Source organism: Python bivittatus, unplaced genomic scaffold (genome assembly GCF_059951505.1).
Source record: "Python bivittatus isolate LINGU-HERP-01145 unplaced genomic scaffold, Pbiv_v1 ctg000960_np1212, whole genome shotgun sequence".
NCBI classification, from domain to species: Eukaryota; Metazoa; Chordata; class Lepidosauria; order Squamata; family Pythonidae; genus Python; species Python bivittatus.
This window is the reverse complement of record NW_028277124.1, coordinates 8,571,124-8,587,641: the sequence shown is the minus strand read 5'-3', so window position 1 is coordinate 8,587,641 and position 16,518 is coordinate 8,571,124. Positions and strand designations below refer to the sequence as shown.

At 38.2% G+C, this 16,518-nt stretch overlaps 1 protein-coding gene across 3 annotated transcripts in view; it reads left to right on the top strand.

Moving 5' to 3' along the window:
• The window catches only part of NRG2 (neuregulin 2), a 178,704-nt gene extending 164,207 nt beyond the window's left edge, over positions 1-14,497 (top strand). For all 3 annotated transcript variants that reach the window (XM_088131442.1, XM_088131443.1, XM_025169839.2), the window contains 3 exons: positions 4,676-4,803; positions 6,485-6,709; positions 11,732-14,497. In XM_088131442.1, coding sequence (XP_087987568.1) covers positions 4,676-4,803; positions 6,485-6,709; positions 11,732-12,371 — 993 coding nt within the window. In that variant the 3' untranslated portion in view covers positions 12,372-14,497. The remainder of the gene's footprint in view (positions 1-4,675; positions 4,804-6,484; positions 6,710-11,731) is intronic.
• Positions 14,498-16,518: the final 2,021 nt, after the last annotated feature.

Below are 16,518 nucleotides of genomic sequence, written 5' to 3'. Positions count from 1 at the left end.
GAAAGGAGGGATCCCACATGCATACTATTCATGACTACAAAGACCTGAACAAAGTGACAATTAGAGACCATTATCCACTTCTGCTTATCTCCAATCTACTAGACCAGCTATACAAGGCATGTATCTTTACCAAACTAGACTTGAGAAGTGCTTACAACCTAATCAGAATGAAAGAAGGACATGAGTAGTCCTTTTCAGAGAATTTTGGTGGCCAGGAGCTCACTCTAACATTAAAGATTATGTTTTTCTTGCCATGTCTGTCATAGAGCAAAACCAGTCCTTAGTAAGCCAGCAGGACTGTTGCAACCATTAGCCCATTTTATTCCTTGCAAGGGTCTCCCAGTGGCCCAGGAAACAGCTCAGCTCTTCTTGGACCACGTCTTTAGACACAGAGGATTGGTTAGTCATATTGTGACAGACAGAGGAAGTCAATTCACTTCCAAATTTTGGAGGGCCCTCTTGCAATTATTAAATATTAAAATTAATTTGTGTTCCCTGCACCATCTGGAGGCAAATGGAGAAGCTGAGAAAATTAACCATTACAGCAATATTTAAGATGCTATATTTTTTACAGCAAGATAACTGGAATGATCTCATACCTCTTGCTGAGTTTTCTTACAACAATGCAGCACACTCATCGATCGGCATATCACCCTTCCAGGCAACTTATGGGTTCCACCCATGGGTCTTACCAACAACCAGACAAGAAAGCTCCATCCCATGTGCCAGATTTCCTGTGAGAGAGACAAGCAACGCAAAGCCTCTTAAAGGAACAGCTCAAACTAGCAAAGACCATGTACAAAAAAGCAACAGGTGCACATAGGCAAGAGGGAACTAGAATTGCAGAAGGGGATTTGGTGTGGCTTTCTACAAAATTTCTTTCTACAAAATTTCTAACTTCCATGAGACCTTCCAAGAAGCTGGACTCAAAATTTATTGGCCCTTTCCCATAATTAAGCAAATTAACTCAGTGGCCTTTCGATTGCAGTTGCTGACATCAGTGAAGATTCACCCTGTGTTCCATCAGTCTTTGCTTGTAAAGGAAGCCCTCCCCCCGGCACTCTACATTCACAGACAGCAGCCCCCTCCCATTCTAGTAAACAGGGAAGAAGAATACGAGGTGGAAGAGGTGTTAGACTCTAGACGCAGAGGGTAGTGGGTTGAATACTTTACATGCGAAAGGCTACCCACAGTCAGAAAGATCGTGGGAGGTAGCAACGGGTGTGCACACACCACAATTGGTTCACCACTTTCACAACCAGTACCCCAGCAAACCCCATCCTCGGCAACTACTGGCCTTGCAGGAGTCAGGCACTGACCAAGACGAGCAGGAAGAGTTTTTCTGTGGGGTGGAGGGGGCCTCAGGAATAGCAAGAGACCGAGGAGGGGGAAATGACTCAGCTCCTTCCACATCAGGCATGCAAGACCGGAGGGGGGGAGGCCAACAGATTCCCGAGGGAAGGGTGGCTGTCACTCAACCAAAGCAGATGGTTTTCAGGAAGCCTTGTGTGATCTTGGGGAGTTACTGGAAGAAAAGGAGGGCAATGTAGCTGCATTCATTCTCACAGTCCACAGCCTGTTTCCCCTGGGAACTCGGGAGGGGGGATGAAGCTGAAGGGGAGGGTGAAGTGATGGAATGTGAGGGTGACCTTGGAAGACAGGGGAAAGAGATGCTACCTAGGCAATGATCAGATAAATGAGAAAAGAGTCCGCAACAGGGTAATGGTCAAAGAAAGAAACTTAGGAAAGACCTGCCCTAACTACTCAGGCAGTAAATAGGGAGGGCAGGAGATTTGTGCTTTCAGACTTGCAAGATTCTGTTAAGGTAGGCTTACAATGAAGTAGAATTAGTTCATCTAGTCTTGTTTCCTGTCTGGTTTACCTGGGAGGGCTGACAAGGGACTGCATTTAAACTGCAGTAAGTCCAATAACTGTAACGATGCAATAGAGCAAGGCCATTTGTGTTTCCCTAAAGTTCTAGGAAGTTACTTAGAATCACAGAATCAGAATTATAAGGGACCCTAGATATCCTCTAGTCCAGCCCCCTATTCAGTGCAGGATCCACTAGAGTATCTCTAACAGACAACCATCCAGCCTCTTTCAAGACCTCCAACAAAGAATTTAGCACTTTATGTGGCAACCAGTTCCACTGTCTGACAGCTGGTACACTCAGGCAGTTCCTCCTGATGTCTAGTCTGAACCTATTTCCTGTAATTGTAATCCATGCTTCTGGGCCTGCCTTCTGAATCCACAGAGGTTAAGTCCACTCCCTCTTCTATGTGACAACCCTTCAGATGTTTCAGGTTTTCCAACACACCTCCCATGTATCTTCTGGAGGGTAAACATAGGGTGACCTTTTAACTGTTCTTTGTAGGGCTTAGTTAGCACACTCCTCACCATCCTGATAGAGTTCTAGTGGCAGTTTTGTAATTACCCCTGCAAGTATTTCAGTACCCCTGGGATGTAATCCATCTGGCCATGGAGACTTGAATTTGTTTAATTGGCTCTCTTACTCTCTCCTTGACTCTTCCTGCTAAGGCTCCATTCTCCTTCTGAGACACTAAAGAAGTTCAGAAGTTCTGCCTTTTCACCATACCCTATTATTGCTTCACTACTTCCTACTCACAATGGACCTAAACCATCTTTGACTTCCCTTTATTTCTAACATATCCAAAGAACTGTCTTTTGTTGTTTTTGGCATCTCTTGCAAGCCTCAGACTACTCTTACCATTAGCTTTCCTGACAAAATACCTACAGTTTCTAGAAGCTACCGAATATTCTTTTTTTACTCATGCGCACCTCTTTTCATTTCCCATGCATATCCCTTTTATCTTTTCAGCATTTTGAAGAGCTCTCTGTTTATCCATACTAGCCTCCTTAGATTTCTCCTGTTTTTCCTGCTTGTGAGAATGATTTGCCATTGAGCTTTCAGTATCTTGTTTTGTAAGATTTCCCATCCTTCCTAGTGTCAGGATTTCAAGCTACTAGATCCAATCTACCTTCCCCTAGAGTTTATCAGAATCCACAACAGAATCTGTTCTGGATTTTTCTTTAGTTCCTCCCTACTTGGATAACATGAATTTAAGGATAACATGAACACGTTTCCCCAAGATGCCAGTCACCTTCACTTCTTCAATCATCTCCTCCCTGTTGGTGAGGCTTAGGTCCAGGGCAGCAGATCCCCTTGTTCTTTTTTTTCATCTTCTGATCAGTGAAGTTACCAGCAAGAGAGGACAAAAGTATGTAGGGCTCTGACTCAGAGGAAAGTTAGATTCCCAGCAAATGTCAGGATAATAATCCCATTATTATTATGCTTGAAAGGCTGGTCATCTGCCAAAGAAAAGCTTCTTTATCTTATGCCTGCCCAGATGGTTTATCACAAGCTCCCACAATTTTTAATCTCATTCATTTTATTCTAATCCTACCCTTTAAACAGGATTTCAGTGTTCCAATTCCTGAATTTATTGTATTTGAAAACATATTTTTTCTTCATATGAGGTGCAAACTTCCAACGATTTTATTGGGTCTGTGGAAACTCTCCTCAGGATCCTTCACTTTCTATTTCAATTAGACAAGCTTGAACTTTGAGCAGGTGTAGTTTTTCTTCAGGCAGAAAGAAGATAAAAAATAAAAATAAGACAAAACCACATTAAAAGGTACGCATTAAACCACAGAAGGGAAGGGAAGGGAAGGGAAGGGAAGGGAAGGGAAGGGAAGGGAAGGGAAGGGAAGGGAAGGGAAGGGAAGGGAAGGGAAGGGAAGGGAAGAATACGTGTCCCTTGACCTTCCTTACCAAATTCCTGTTTGTCTCATTGTTCACTTGTTTTCCTCCTTCCAGAGAAGGAGAATGTGACAAGTACAAATAAGAAAAGAAAATTAATGTCTAGAGGCTAATTAATGACCTTTTCCCCATCTTCCTCTTTCCCTTCTCTTTTTCAAATGATATTTCAGCAAGATAACATTTAGAAGCCCTGCCAAGGCTCCTTTTCTGTCTTCAGTTGAACATTAAGTTATTTATGTGTTTAGAAGTCTTTGGATAAATAAATTATTTCAGTGTTGGCAGAATTCACTTTTATTCCATACCTTTTGAGTTTCAATTTTGGGAGAGATATTTAACTGTATTGGTTTGTATTATAAGCTGCTTAAGTCCTTTACCTTCCTTGAAAAGGCTGAATAGAAATTAGTCAAGAAATTAAAAACAGTAGTATTAGCTTCAGCTGCCACAACTGCATTGGAATGCACTTTTTTGTGTGGTGTCTAGTTGGTGGAGTCAAATTGCTTCCTGAGATTTTGGCAGGCTTTAAAGACACCCTTGGTATTTTGGGATGGCTTTACCCTAACTACCCAGAATTGTCTCAAGTTGCCTGCGTTGATCATGAATGCTTAAGTACTTATTTGAGATTTTGAGTTTTGTTATTATTTTGCTATACTGCAGTCCAAATGAGAATGTCTACTCACTGTTATGAGGCCATTAGTGTTTAGAAGAAAACATTGAAGCAGCCCTGAGCAGTGAAGCTCCAAAAGTGAAGGAGGAATGTCAAATATATATAGGGTAACCTTATTCTTATCCTCCAAAAATGGAAACATAAGCTACTATGATTTATAAGAATCCTATAAATACAGCAATGTTGTCATCCCAAAATTAATATCTATGAACTTGTGACTTTTTTCCCAGTATATGTCTAAAAATGTTCCTGCTACTGAGCATGTCATAAGAAGAGAAATAGAGACCACCTTTTCAGGGAGCCATTCCTGTTCACCATCACATCCCTCTTCCACAGGAACTCCAACTTCAAGCCAAAGGTATGGACAGAGTGTTTCATAGCTCAGATTTCTTTTTATCTCCTTCTGGATAGATATGATCAAGGAACCATTTGAAAGGCAATGCACAAAACCTCTTCTGTAAATGGCATTAAGGAAGTTCTTAATACTTGGGCCTCCCAAATCTCCCAATTAATTCATTATTTCAACTTATTTTAATTTTATCTGTATCAGCCCTTTCACTTGCAGAATGCACCAGGCAGCACTAAAAGCAAAAATAAAAATAAGACAAAATTATTGTCTTGAAAGATTGAAAAGCAAAAATAAAAATAAGACAAAATTATTGTCTTGAAAGATCACATTGAAAGATACAAGCACTAAAGCACTGCAGCAGTTTAACTTTAGCAGTCAAGCGATATGAGGAACCCTTGGTAGCAAGAAAGTACAGAAAAGTACAACTTTGCTGCCTTCTAATGCTTGTACAGTATTTTGCAACCCAGTTGGGATAAGCCTAGGAGGAGATCAGGCCACCTCTTCCCTTTCTGTTACTCAACCTCAATTGCCACAGCCTGAGCTGGCCTTGGTACTGGTGAGCTCTTGAAGTCCATGAAGTCATTAAGTCCAGAGACAGGTCTCCATAAGAAATTTAGAAAGGTCTAAAATGAGCTAGCTGTGCCACTGGCCCTTGCTAAATGAACCTTTCTGTACTGCTGTTTATTTTATAATAGAATATAATAAGCAATTATCTGAGTAGCTTGATATATAGACATCTTAAGCAGTGTTTGTGAAAAAGTGGAGGATTCGTTAACTACTGTTTTCAATAATGCTTTTAAATAAACGCTTCCAAACACATGAACTTGAGTGATAGTTACAAAGAGCAAAACATGTTAGTTCACTGGATGTGTTCAAACAAAGGCTAGATAACCATCTGTTGGGGATGGTATCTCTAGGACCACCCATCTGCAATCAATTCTGCCCACCCCGTACGTTCAGGCAGAGTTGGTGTGCTCCAGGTCCCCCCAACTGAACATTGTCATCTTGTAGAACTGAGGAAGTGTGCCTTCTCTGTGGTAGCCCCTGCCCTCTGGAATCCCATCCCCCCAGAGATGTGTATGGATCTCACTCTCCTGGCATTCTGGAAGGCCCTTAAGACCTGGCAAGGTTCTCAGAACTGGGGGTAGTGTGCCTGTGGAGTCCCTGTCATGGTTCATTGGCATGGTTGTTTTTCTCCAGGCTGCTGTCTCCTGTTACTCTCTGTTGTTATGTTTTTCATTGTTTTCAGTAGTATTTTGGATGTTGTAAGCCACCCAGAGTCTTTTGGAGTGTGGCAGCTATAATAAATCTAAATAAAAATAATAACAACAACAGTAATACTGTTTTAATATGAATTCCTGTACTGACCAAGAGGTTGAATTTGATAGCCTCAAGTCCCTTCCCATTCTTTGACTCTGTGATGGTTATAGTCACCATATCCAGAAAGTGGTATAATATTTTTGACCTCCATAATGTTCATCTTTGATTGCCATCATGCATATTTACATTCACTGTAATTATTATGATTAAAAACACTATACAATTACTTACAATTTTAGACACATTTCATAAGCCTTACAAGTGTGACTTAGGAACTTTGCTTGGAAAGGCAGGTCCACTTTAGGAAGTTTAGGAAAGATCTGTTTCTACCCTTGTCCAATAGTTCTTCATCCTTTGGCTTGGCTTGCAGACACGAAAGCCACACCTGGAGCCTGGACCGCACAGAAAGCCTCACTTCCGATTGCCAGTCTGGGATGATGTTGTCTTCTGTGGGAACCAGCAAGTGCAACAGTCCTGCCTGTATGGAAGCCCATGCCCGGCGGGAAGCTTGCTATTCCGTCGAAGAGCAGAGGAGGCCAATGATGCAATACAGAGATTCTGTGGATTCCCTTCGAGACTCACCACATAGTGAGAGGTCTCATTTTCTGTTGCTGTTCTTATCATTTATACAGTGAAACCTCAACTGAACAGTCCCCCCATTTAGCAGATTTTGGATGCAATAAGGTCAGATTTTCACCTGGATATTTCCCTCTGTCTCCAAAGTAGTTGGAATGAGGCAGTGACATTTATGTGATTTTTATCTTAGTTTTACAACAGCATATGCCATTTATTTATTTATTTATTTACTAGATTTCTTTTTTATCCTGCCTGTCTTATTTTTTTTATAAATAACTCAAGGCGGCAAACATACTTAACACTCCTTCCGCTTCCTATTTTGTCCCCAACAACAACCCTGTGCGGTGTGTGGGGCTGAGAGAGAGAGACAGGCCCAAAGTCACCCAGCTGGCTTTCCTGCCTCAGGTGGGACTAGAACTCAGAGTCTCCTGATTTCTAGCCTGGAGCCTTAACCGCTAGACCAAGCTGGCTCTTTATGTATTTATGTACTTTCTTAATCATGCAAATGACATAAATTGACGTAAATGACATAGTTTCGGTCTTCAAGAGTAACAGCACCCTAAAATGGCCTGTTAAAGCACCGTTTCACTGCTTTAACACTGAAGTCACACACAGTGATCAGTCTCTAACAGAGCATAAGACAAGGAGGGGAGAGAAGGAAATAAGAGATAGTTAATCAAGAAGAAGGATAAGCACAGGTTGTAAGCTTATATAACATAGTAGATAAATTGAACTATGAATCAGAAAGCCCTTAGTTCAGATCTGATTGAGCTAATTTCCTCAGCCTCTTGAGGATCTGTCTCCAAATGATTATTAGAAATGCTCTGCTTAAATTGCTTGGTTTTTGTTAACTGTTGTGGTGGTGGTGGTTTTAACCCTTGCATGCCACACAGAGTCACTTTTGGGAGATGGGTGGCTTTCTAAATAAATAAATAAATAAATAAATAAAATGATTTGCTAAATTATTATTATTTTCTGAAGGAAGATTTTATCTCAGATGCTGTGTATAGCAGAAATCTAATAGCTTCATCCAGATTCTGGAAATTATATAGAACTAATGTTTAAAATAAATCTTGTGGTAGAATTATAAAGCAGATCCCCAATATATTTGCTGCAACCACTTAACATGATCTGCAACAGTATATTGACATGTCTGATAAGAACAAATGCCCCTATATTAAAATGGTTTCCATTGCTCTGAAATAGATCCTCAGTCAGACCACTTGGGCAGTTTTCCAAAAAGTGTCATTTCATTGCTTAGCATAGTTGATATTTTTTTTCTTCTTTGCAGTACTTAAGCTTTTCTTTTAGTAAAATCCTAAATTATGTTCTTTTCAATACAACTTTTGTCAGCGACAGATGACTCAGATCACTGGCACATAACAACAAAAAAATGTTTGAAAATGCAATGGAAGATGAAAGAATCCCATAGCAAACAAGCAAGAAAATACAATTAATATACATTTTTAAAAGTAAGGGAACCAGAAGGCATTTCTCCTTCACTCAATGACAGATTGATATGTAATCATTAAAAGTCCAGATGCATTAGCATTTCGGAAGCCCTTAAAAACTTGGATATTCCCTCAGGTGTATGTTTTAAATGAGCTTGTCACTGTAAGTTTGCCTTTTTTATGATTGGAGTTGGGCTTGTTTTTGCCCACTGTTACTTTACTTATATTTATTATCATGTATGTTTGTCTGGTTTTAACACTATGTGCACTACCCAAAGTTACAGTTGTGAGATGGGAGGCTATATAAATTGATATAGTAAAGAATAAAAAAATAATAAACTCATTTTTACCTTTGTAGAACTGCTTAAATGGATGCTAAATCTTCCTGTAATATATAATTCAATCATTAAGGGGGTGTAAATTTAATAAGAGGACAGTTCCTAGAATTTTCCTTAAGTCCAAGTCCATTCCTTTCTATTTTAGCTTAGCAAATTCTCTTTTCATTCACCTTAAAAGTTATGTATATGCAGGTCTACTCACAATTAGGTCTGAGAATGCCTTTCTCCATTGCAGATTAATTTTATTGACCAATTCTTTTCTTGCCCAGCTGCTTTTCTAGTAAAACACCTATTATTGCAAAAATGTTTCACTATAGTGGGGATCTAGTGAGTTAGTGCAGATTTTGATTTAGACATAATCAAACCACAAAGACTGGGCAAGAAAAGAATTGGCCAAGAAAATATTCCTCCTGCTACCAGACAAAAACACCAGTGAAATAGTTTCTATCAGGTTCTTTGTATTGCCCTTCTGAAATGATTAGAAGTGAAAAGGAAAAGGAGATTCTAGTAAAGTTATTCTCTAATTGAAATCTCCTTGTCTCCTTCTATGTCTCTCTCCCACCCCTTCCCTACCTGCCAGCATGGCATAAGAGCATAACAAGAGCATGATGATGCTTGCACAAAAATAAATAAATAAATAAATAAATAAATAAATAAATAATTCAAATATGTACAATTGGTCAGGGAAAAAAAAAAATCCCTGAAATTGTGGATCAGCCTTCTTCATCCTGAATCCAAAAAGAACCTCAGGTTCTTTTTATTATTGTTATGTTTTATTAAAGAAACAGGCAGCAATGATGTTAACAACATAGTGGTGCAAACAAAAAATACAAACATCAAATTATTTTTTTAATATTACACAAATGTTGGTAAAGCATCAATTAAGACTATAAAGAATCAATTTATAATATAAAATTAAAAGGAAAAGAAAAGAACAAAATGTGCCCAGAAACTTGTATCATACGCTGAACAATTCTAGAAAATTGAACCAGATTTCTCAAAAGTCCTATTTTTCACTCCTCTGTTAAAAATATTATATAAATATAAGGCCCAGTATATAAAATAATCTAATTCAAATAGGGACAAACATCACAATAGTGATGCAAACAAAAAATGTTCTATCCATTTAATAAATTCATGATTGTACTACAGTGATATATTCAAAACAGTATCAATACTATTATGAAATAAAACGATAAGCTTCAGTGGAGTATAGTCTGAAATAGATGCTTGCATTGACTTTGATACCAGGACATACTCCTGGTATCAAAACAACTTGCATTTATGTGAAAATGGCATATATGCATTGGCAAGGTTTGTCAAAGATCAATGCATGTAATCTTGTAAAATACTTAAGTGGTCCAATGATGTACCTTTATTAATGCCAAGTGTTAGTCATCTAATCTAATAATAAGTAGTAAAAATCTACTTTAATGATTTGGTATTTTTACTTCAACAAACAACTTATATAATATCCTATTCCTAATGACTTAGGGATAATGTTATGTTCATCTGGGTGGAGAAATGTGTATTTAGATTGTGTAACACAAGTGGTGCAGATATATGCTGTGGCTATTTTAACCTTTTTATGCTCCAAGGGAGGGCATTATATCCCTATCACTTTGAAACTGTTTGAGCAGAAATAATGGTGCAGTTATTGTACATTGTGCAAATGGGTCCTTATTCAAACTGTGTTTCAGCACAGAAGGTACCATCAACAGTTTTGAGAGCAATTTTGCAAGTCCCCAATGCAATCCTAATGTAGCTTTAAGGCTGGATTTGAGAGTCATGAGGGCAGAGGCCCAGATCTGGGTTGCTATTTTTAGTTACTGGTTGAAATGGATGTTTAACCCAACCTGCCTGGTTACTCTGATAACAAGTGATAGCTTTTGTTCTTCATAGCAGGCAAGCATTAGAGATAAATTAATGTAATTTTCTCTTTTCCTTTATTGAAGCTGTTTTAATTTTGATTTTACTGTTTTTTGGGGAGGGGTGTTCTATCTTGCCCTTGTTATATTTATGACTGGTCAATGACTGTAAATAAAAATACTATTCCATGTTACAAGGAAGACTGCCATAAAAAGTAATTATGAATAATAGAAACTGATAAGAAGGTAGCTGCATAGCCTGTATCCCAAGTAAACAAAAACACATATATAAATATTCCAGGTCAGAGGGAGATAGAGAGAATAGATAATTTTATCTATGATCATTGATCAGCATCAAAATATAATGAGAACAGAACAAGAAAAAACAAAAAATTAACATGATCATGGTTAACTTATAAGTAGTGTTAATTTAATTTATAATTTAATTTAATTTATAACACTACTTATAAACATTAATAAGCATACAGAAAAAGAGAAGAGGAAGAAGGAGAACTCAAACTTTATGTTATGAATCTCCCCAGTTAAACCTTTGATGTGTACTTTGTCCAAGACTAGCGAACATTCATTATACCCTGATAATGGCAGGTGAGGCATCTGTTTCCCTGGACCTAAGTTCTGGCATATTTAGTACTGTAGCTAATTCATCCCAAGAGAAACCATACTGAGGATCAACTCCTATTTGGAAGTAAGAGCTACTGGACTCAGAAGGTGATTCATTGTTTTCAGAGGGCAACAGAAGTCAGCATCATTATTCTGGGATAAAAATTAATTGCCATCTTTTGACTATTTTATATAAAAGCACTATTTTCAGATTTTTTTCCTCCAGTAATGGGAATATCTTGGACTGTTTAAGAATCCAGTTTCAATTTTCTATGTGGTATGAAGCTTTTCTAACTATTTTACATTACACTTTGCCTCCCCTATTGAAAAGATATGCAAAACTCTCCCATTTTCCGATACTTCAGTGTATCAGATTTTTTAAAATTGCCATATACCAAATTTAAATTATGAATTGGCTCCATGAATAAGTCAGGCATTTTATTAATTAACCCTAATATTTCTTATTTATTTCTTCTTTAACCCTGGATGTTTTTGCTTCTTTCCAAAATCTTGCCATCACTTATCCTAGACTGAAAAACCTCCATCTGATCTTTAGAAATGCTTGCCAAATTCCCCCCTTTCTCTTATTACAGAAATCATACTCTACTCTGTGGACCTACTTCAGGCTCAGAGAAAACCCCCTTTTCTTTTTATCTCATCATGACCAAATAGTTTGCAGGAATGGAAACATCAGTGGCCAAGGACTCAGATACTTCTTTCTAAGATTTAAGCTGGATACCAATGCCATCCTTTCTTCTTCTAGGTACGTGTCTGCCTTGACCACCCCAGCACGCCTGTCCCCTGTTGACTTCCACTGCTCAGCTTCAGCCCACATGCCCACCTTTGAAATCACCTCTCCTAATTCTGCTCATGCGGTCTCACTCCCCCCGGCTGCATCCCTTAATTTCCAAGTGGAGGAGCAACAGCCATTGCTGAGAAGGTACCAGACCTCTTGCCAGGATTCCCAGAGGTACGATACTTACTACCAAAGAAGGAACTATCTGAATGAGAGCACAGGGAGCTTGCCCTCCAGCCCCTTCCGCATCACAGAGGATGACGAATATGAGACAACCCACGAGTACATCACTGCACTAGAACAGCCAAAGAGAGCAGGCAGCAGCAGCAGGCGGTGGAGGAGATCTAAACTGAACGGCCACCTGTCTCACAGAGGCAGAATGCTTAGGGACTCCTTTTCAGTAAGCAGCGCCTCATACAGTGAGTCCGACGAGGAGCTGATAGCTGAGAGCACCCCTTTCTTAAGCAGTCGGAACATGGAGGCCACGGACACAGATTTGTATCGCTCAGCTGACAACAGAACTTCCTCTTCTTTCAGCAGATTCAACGCACAGGGTGAAAGCCAACAAACACACACCAGATCCAGCCAAGATTCTGCACCTCCTTAGGTGTTACACACTCTTCCTCATGCCCACTTCCATGAACACATCAGTACTGAGGAAGACAGTACGGCAGAAAAGACAAATTTTTATTTTATATAAAAAAATGCAAAAATATAACAAATGAAATGTTTTATTTTCATTTTAGCAATGATGTCTTATAAGAGCTAATGGCAAAGACCTTTTTGTAAGGAATCTATTTATATGTAACATCTTGATTTACAGCTTCTCAGAAAAACAGAAACTAACAAAAACATTTTAAAAGATGGGCCAATTTTTGACTACAAATCATTAAAAAATATTGTGGTGCCTTTTGCTGTATGTGAATGCCAGAGTCCACACTGAATATTATGTTTAAGCATTCTTGAAACACAGGCTTTATGTTCAGGACAATTTGTTATATAATAATAATTCAGTCAGCACTTTTCCATTTGAACAGCACCCTTTTAAATTCCTTGATAACTAGAGATTGATAATCTAGTGTTGCTAAGTAATGTGCTCTCTGTCTCTCCCATTTCCTTTCCCTCTTGCGCATGTGCGCATAGACATGTATGACATATGATTCAATGTTTTCATAAATATTTTTCCCTATCAGGGGAAATGTTACATACTGGTAAGTGAAAGTTGGTTTCTACTATAAGATAATCAATAAACAAACAAACAAAAAGGGAGGGGGTGGAGAAGAAAGGAAACAGAAGTACAGAGTATCAACAACCCTTCCAATGTACCTCTGATCCTCGACAGATCTGTAAACAAGATACCCCACCCCCCGAAACCAAACATTTCAAATGAATGTGGTTAAATAATACTAGTTCAAGTGATGCTGCTCCTAAAATCTGTCTTGACACTGTATCTTGAGACAAACTTTAACTCTTTGGTAATGATATAAGCCACTCCTGTGCTTGCACAGAACAAAAATGTCCTCCAAATTCTCACCACTATTTGATCATAAAAGAAACATGATCCCCCATCATGGAACATCCAGGACATACAAGGTGCTGTTGAGGAAGGGTTTCAGAAGCCTGCAGTGAACTAGATGTCTCTGAAGTATGCCACCTCAGTCCTTCCCTCCCTCCCTCCTTGTCCCTTCTCCTGAGATAGTGCCACCAGCATGCTAACCCTGCCTCAATCTTCTTCCATGGAAAGAAACATCAAAGAAAATGCTGTTGTGTGCTCCATTTTGTAAAGATGGTTGTAAATGTAACATTTGAGCATTTCACAAGAACTTTCCATTTAAAAATAAAGCCACCAGGTACCCTGGTTGATGAGCTAAAAGAGCTTTCTGGGTGTAGGTGGCAAGAAAACTTCCCTGAAACAAGAGAAAATGGCTCTTTCTTTTCAGTTTCCTGCGGAGCCTCTTCTTAACATTATGGCCTGCCTTCTTTCTCTATTTTCACTTTGCATGTCCTTTGCATTTCAGATACTATAAATTGGATGCATGGAGAACCTAGAACTGAAAAGACAAAATACAGTTGCCAGTGTATTCATTTACTTTTTAGCAATAAAGTACTTTAAGTCCTTTGTTCCTAACCCCTAACAAGGTCCAGTAGAAAAGCTGCTGCTTTGTCATAAAAAGGATTGTAAAATTTTGCTCTGGATTGTCTGGATGTTAGAACTCTTGACTGTTTAACACTTGAACTTTTTTAATATTATAAATAAAAGTAAGAAATGGCTACAATGATTCTAAAATCAGTTTTACGTTTGGTGGTGAGAGAGGAGATAGAATGGGAGCAATCTCAAATTGTTCACATCACTGGGAATCTCACTTTGGTCACCAGATTATCTGTAAGCTAAAATGATCATCTGATTAACCCATCTGAGTCCAGATCCATTAATAAATATCTTAAATGTAGATAATTCTATGCCCTCCAGATGTTTTAGACCACAACTCCAGGAATCCCCAACCAGCATGTCCAATGTTTGGAGAATTCATTCCAAAACAACTGGAAAACTCCAGGTTGCCTACTTTTGAATAAGTGATGTTAAAATATGTAATGTTAGAATATTTTGTCCCACATGAGCATAAATTTGCACTTTCATTAATGTTGCAATCCTATGCAAATTTACTTGTGAGTAAACTCTGCTTGATGAATGGGTTGACTTCTAAATAAACATGCATATGATTGGGTTGTTTATTTAAATGTTACTGTTTTTTATTCAGTTTCATGAGATCCTTTTAGTGTTCATCATTTAGTATTTCACTATCCAAATAATCTGCAGATTTTGATACTTGGCTATACATTAGTTGGAGAAATTGAAGAGTTCTGGATCCAATACAGTGAATCTCACAATTTTTCCCATTCTCTGTTTACATCAGCAATCTGTTAAATGAGACACTGATCCATAAGAGAATGTGTCCTTATATTCTATGACTGGTAAGAATATTTAGGTCTGAATGACGTATTTTTCTTTAATGAAGTATACTCCGGTTCTGATTTCATTTCTTTTCTTTTCTTTTCTTTTCTTTTCTTTTCTTTTCTTTTCTTTTCTTTTCTTTTCTTTTCTTTTCTTTTCTTTTCCAGGGCACAATTTCTATTCTACCACAGAAATAAAAATAATAAATTGTGCTTTTTTTCTGATTCACTCCATAAGGGAGCACATATAATAGCCTTGCAGCAGTAATCTTATATAAGAATAATCTTCTGTGGCTCTTTTCTAATTGTCTGTCCATAAATCCCAGCAAAAACAGTTCTGGTTTAAGTTGGATGTTGATCTTTAAAATTCTTTGTGTCATTGTGTGTATTTCAACCCAAAGTCCACCATGCATGATAACATGACCCTTCATGTGGTCCACATTTCCAACATAAATTTGAAGTACCTTTATATGTTCTAGACAATTTCTCTGGTGTCATTTACCAGCAGCACATCATCTTATAAAAATACTCTTTTAAGTTATAACATAGTGTAAATTTCAATCCTTTTAACCACATATTTTCCCACTGTTCCATCAATACGTTATGTCCAAAGTTATGTTATGTCCACTCTTCCACTTGTTCTTTTTCCATAAATTGTGTTTTTACTTCTGACTCACTCCATAAGGGGAAGAGGGGCACAGACTAAATTCTACTCCCTCAGTGCCATCCCCTCGTGGCCATTCATCCAACTGCAGGAAAGGATTGTACATAAGAGAGACTCCTGTGGACATGCTGGAAGCTTCCCTTTGCCTCCTGGTATTGACTTAGAGATGTTGTACTGCATGTTAGGTTACCTGTGACTGTGAGTGAATAGAAAATGATTTGTTTTCAGGCGTAATAAAAAGCTGTGAGAATCATAATGTATAAAGGGAATAGTGGAGAAAATACTCATTGAGATGTTCTGATGCAAGATGAATTTTCCTTTGTGGCACACACGTAAGCCACAGTTTCAGTATGGAGATAGATTTGTCTTGCTCTTCTCCCACTCACCCATTCCTTGTTAACCACTCACTTCATTACTTATATACACACATCTAAGAATATTCTTATTTCATTTCATGGAGTAGCCATGTAGCAGACTAGAGTTATGCTACATAATAATGTATTCTATGCATTATTTCTCACATGTTCTTTAAAGATAAAAGTACACACCTAGAAAGCAGGGGCAGGGAATAGAGAGAACTTCATGCTCCCCACTGTCTGGAAGAAAACTTTATACACCTGGATAATTCTGTTGTTTGCAGGGCAACTGTTTCCCAGGCACTGCTGGTTGCTGCAGCATCCTACAAAACAGTTAAATGGTGCAACAGAACACTATGAGGGCCTCTGTTAAGCATCTGGCTATTCCTTTCCCTTTATAAAACATTGTGTCTTAAATTAAAATAAAATAAATGACAAAACAACTCAAACCTAATACAAAAATATACATTTTGGTATAGGTGTGCATTCATTTTAGAATAAATGGATAGCCTCATCAAACAGGCTTCATTATTCAGCTCAGTTTCAGTCTGCCCTAAAATGAATATGAAGCAGCATGATTAGCACACATGGACGGTCTGCTTGGAACTTGCAGTAAGGTTCATTTATGAAGACAGCAGGAGCTTATTTTCACTTTTTTAAGTATTATGTTTTGTCAACAGCATCATAAGATAAGCTGACTTCTATAGCTTATTTGGACTTTAAGATCATGCTTTGTGCCAATTGCCATTTCATTTTTTGCATACTTCTCCAGAACAGAAGAG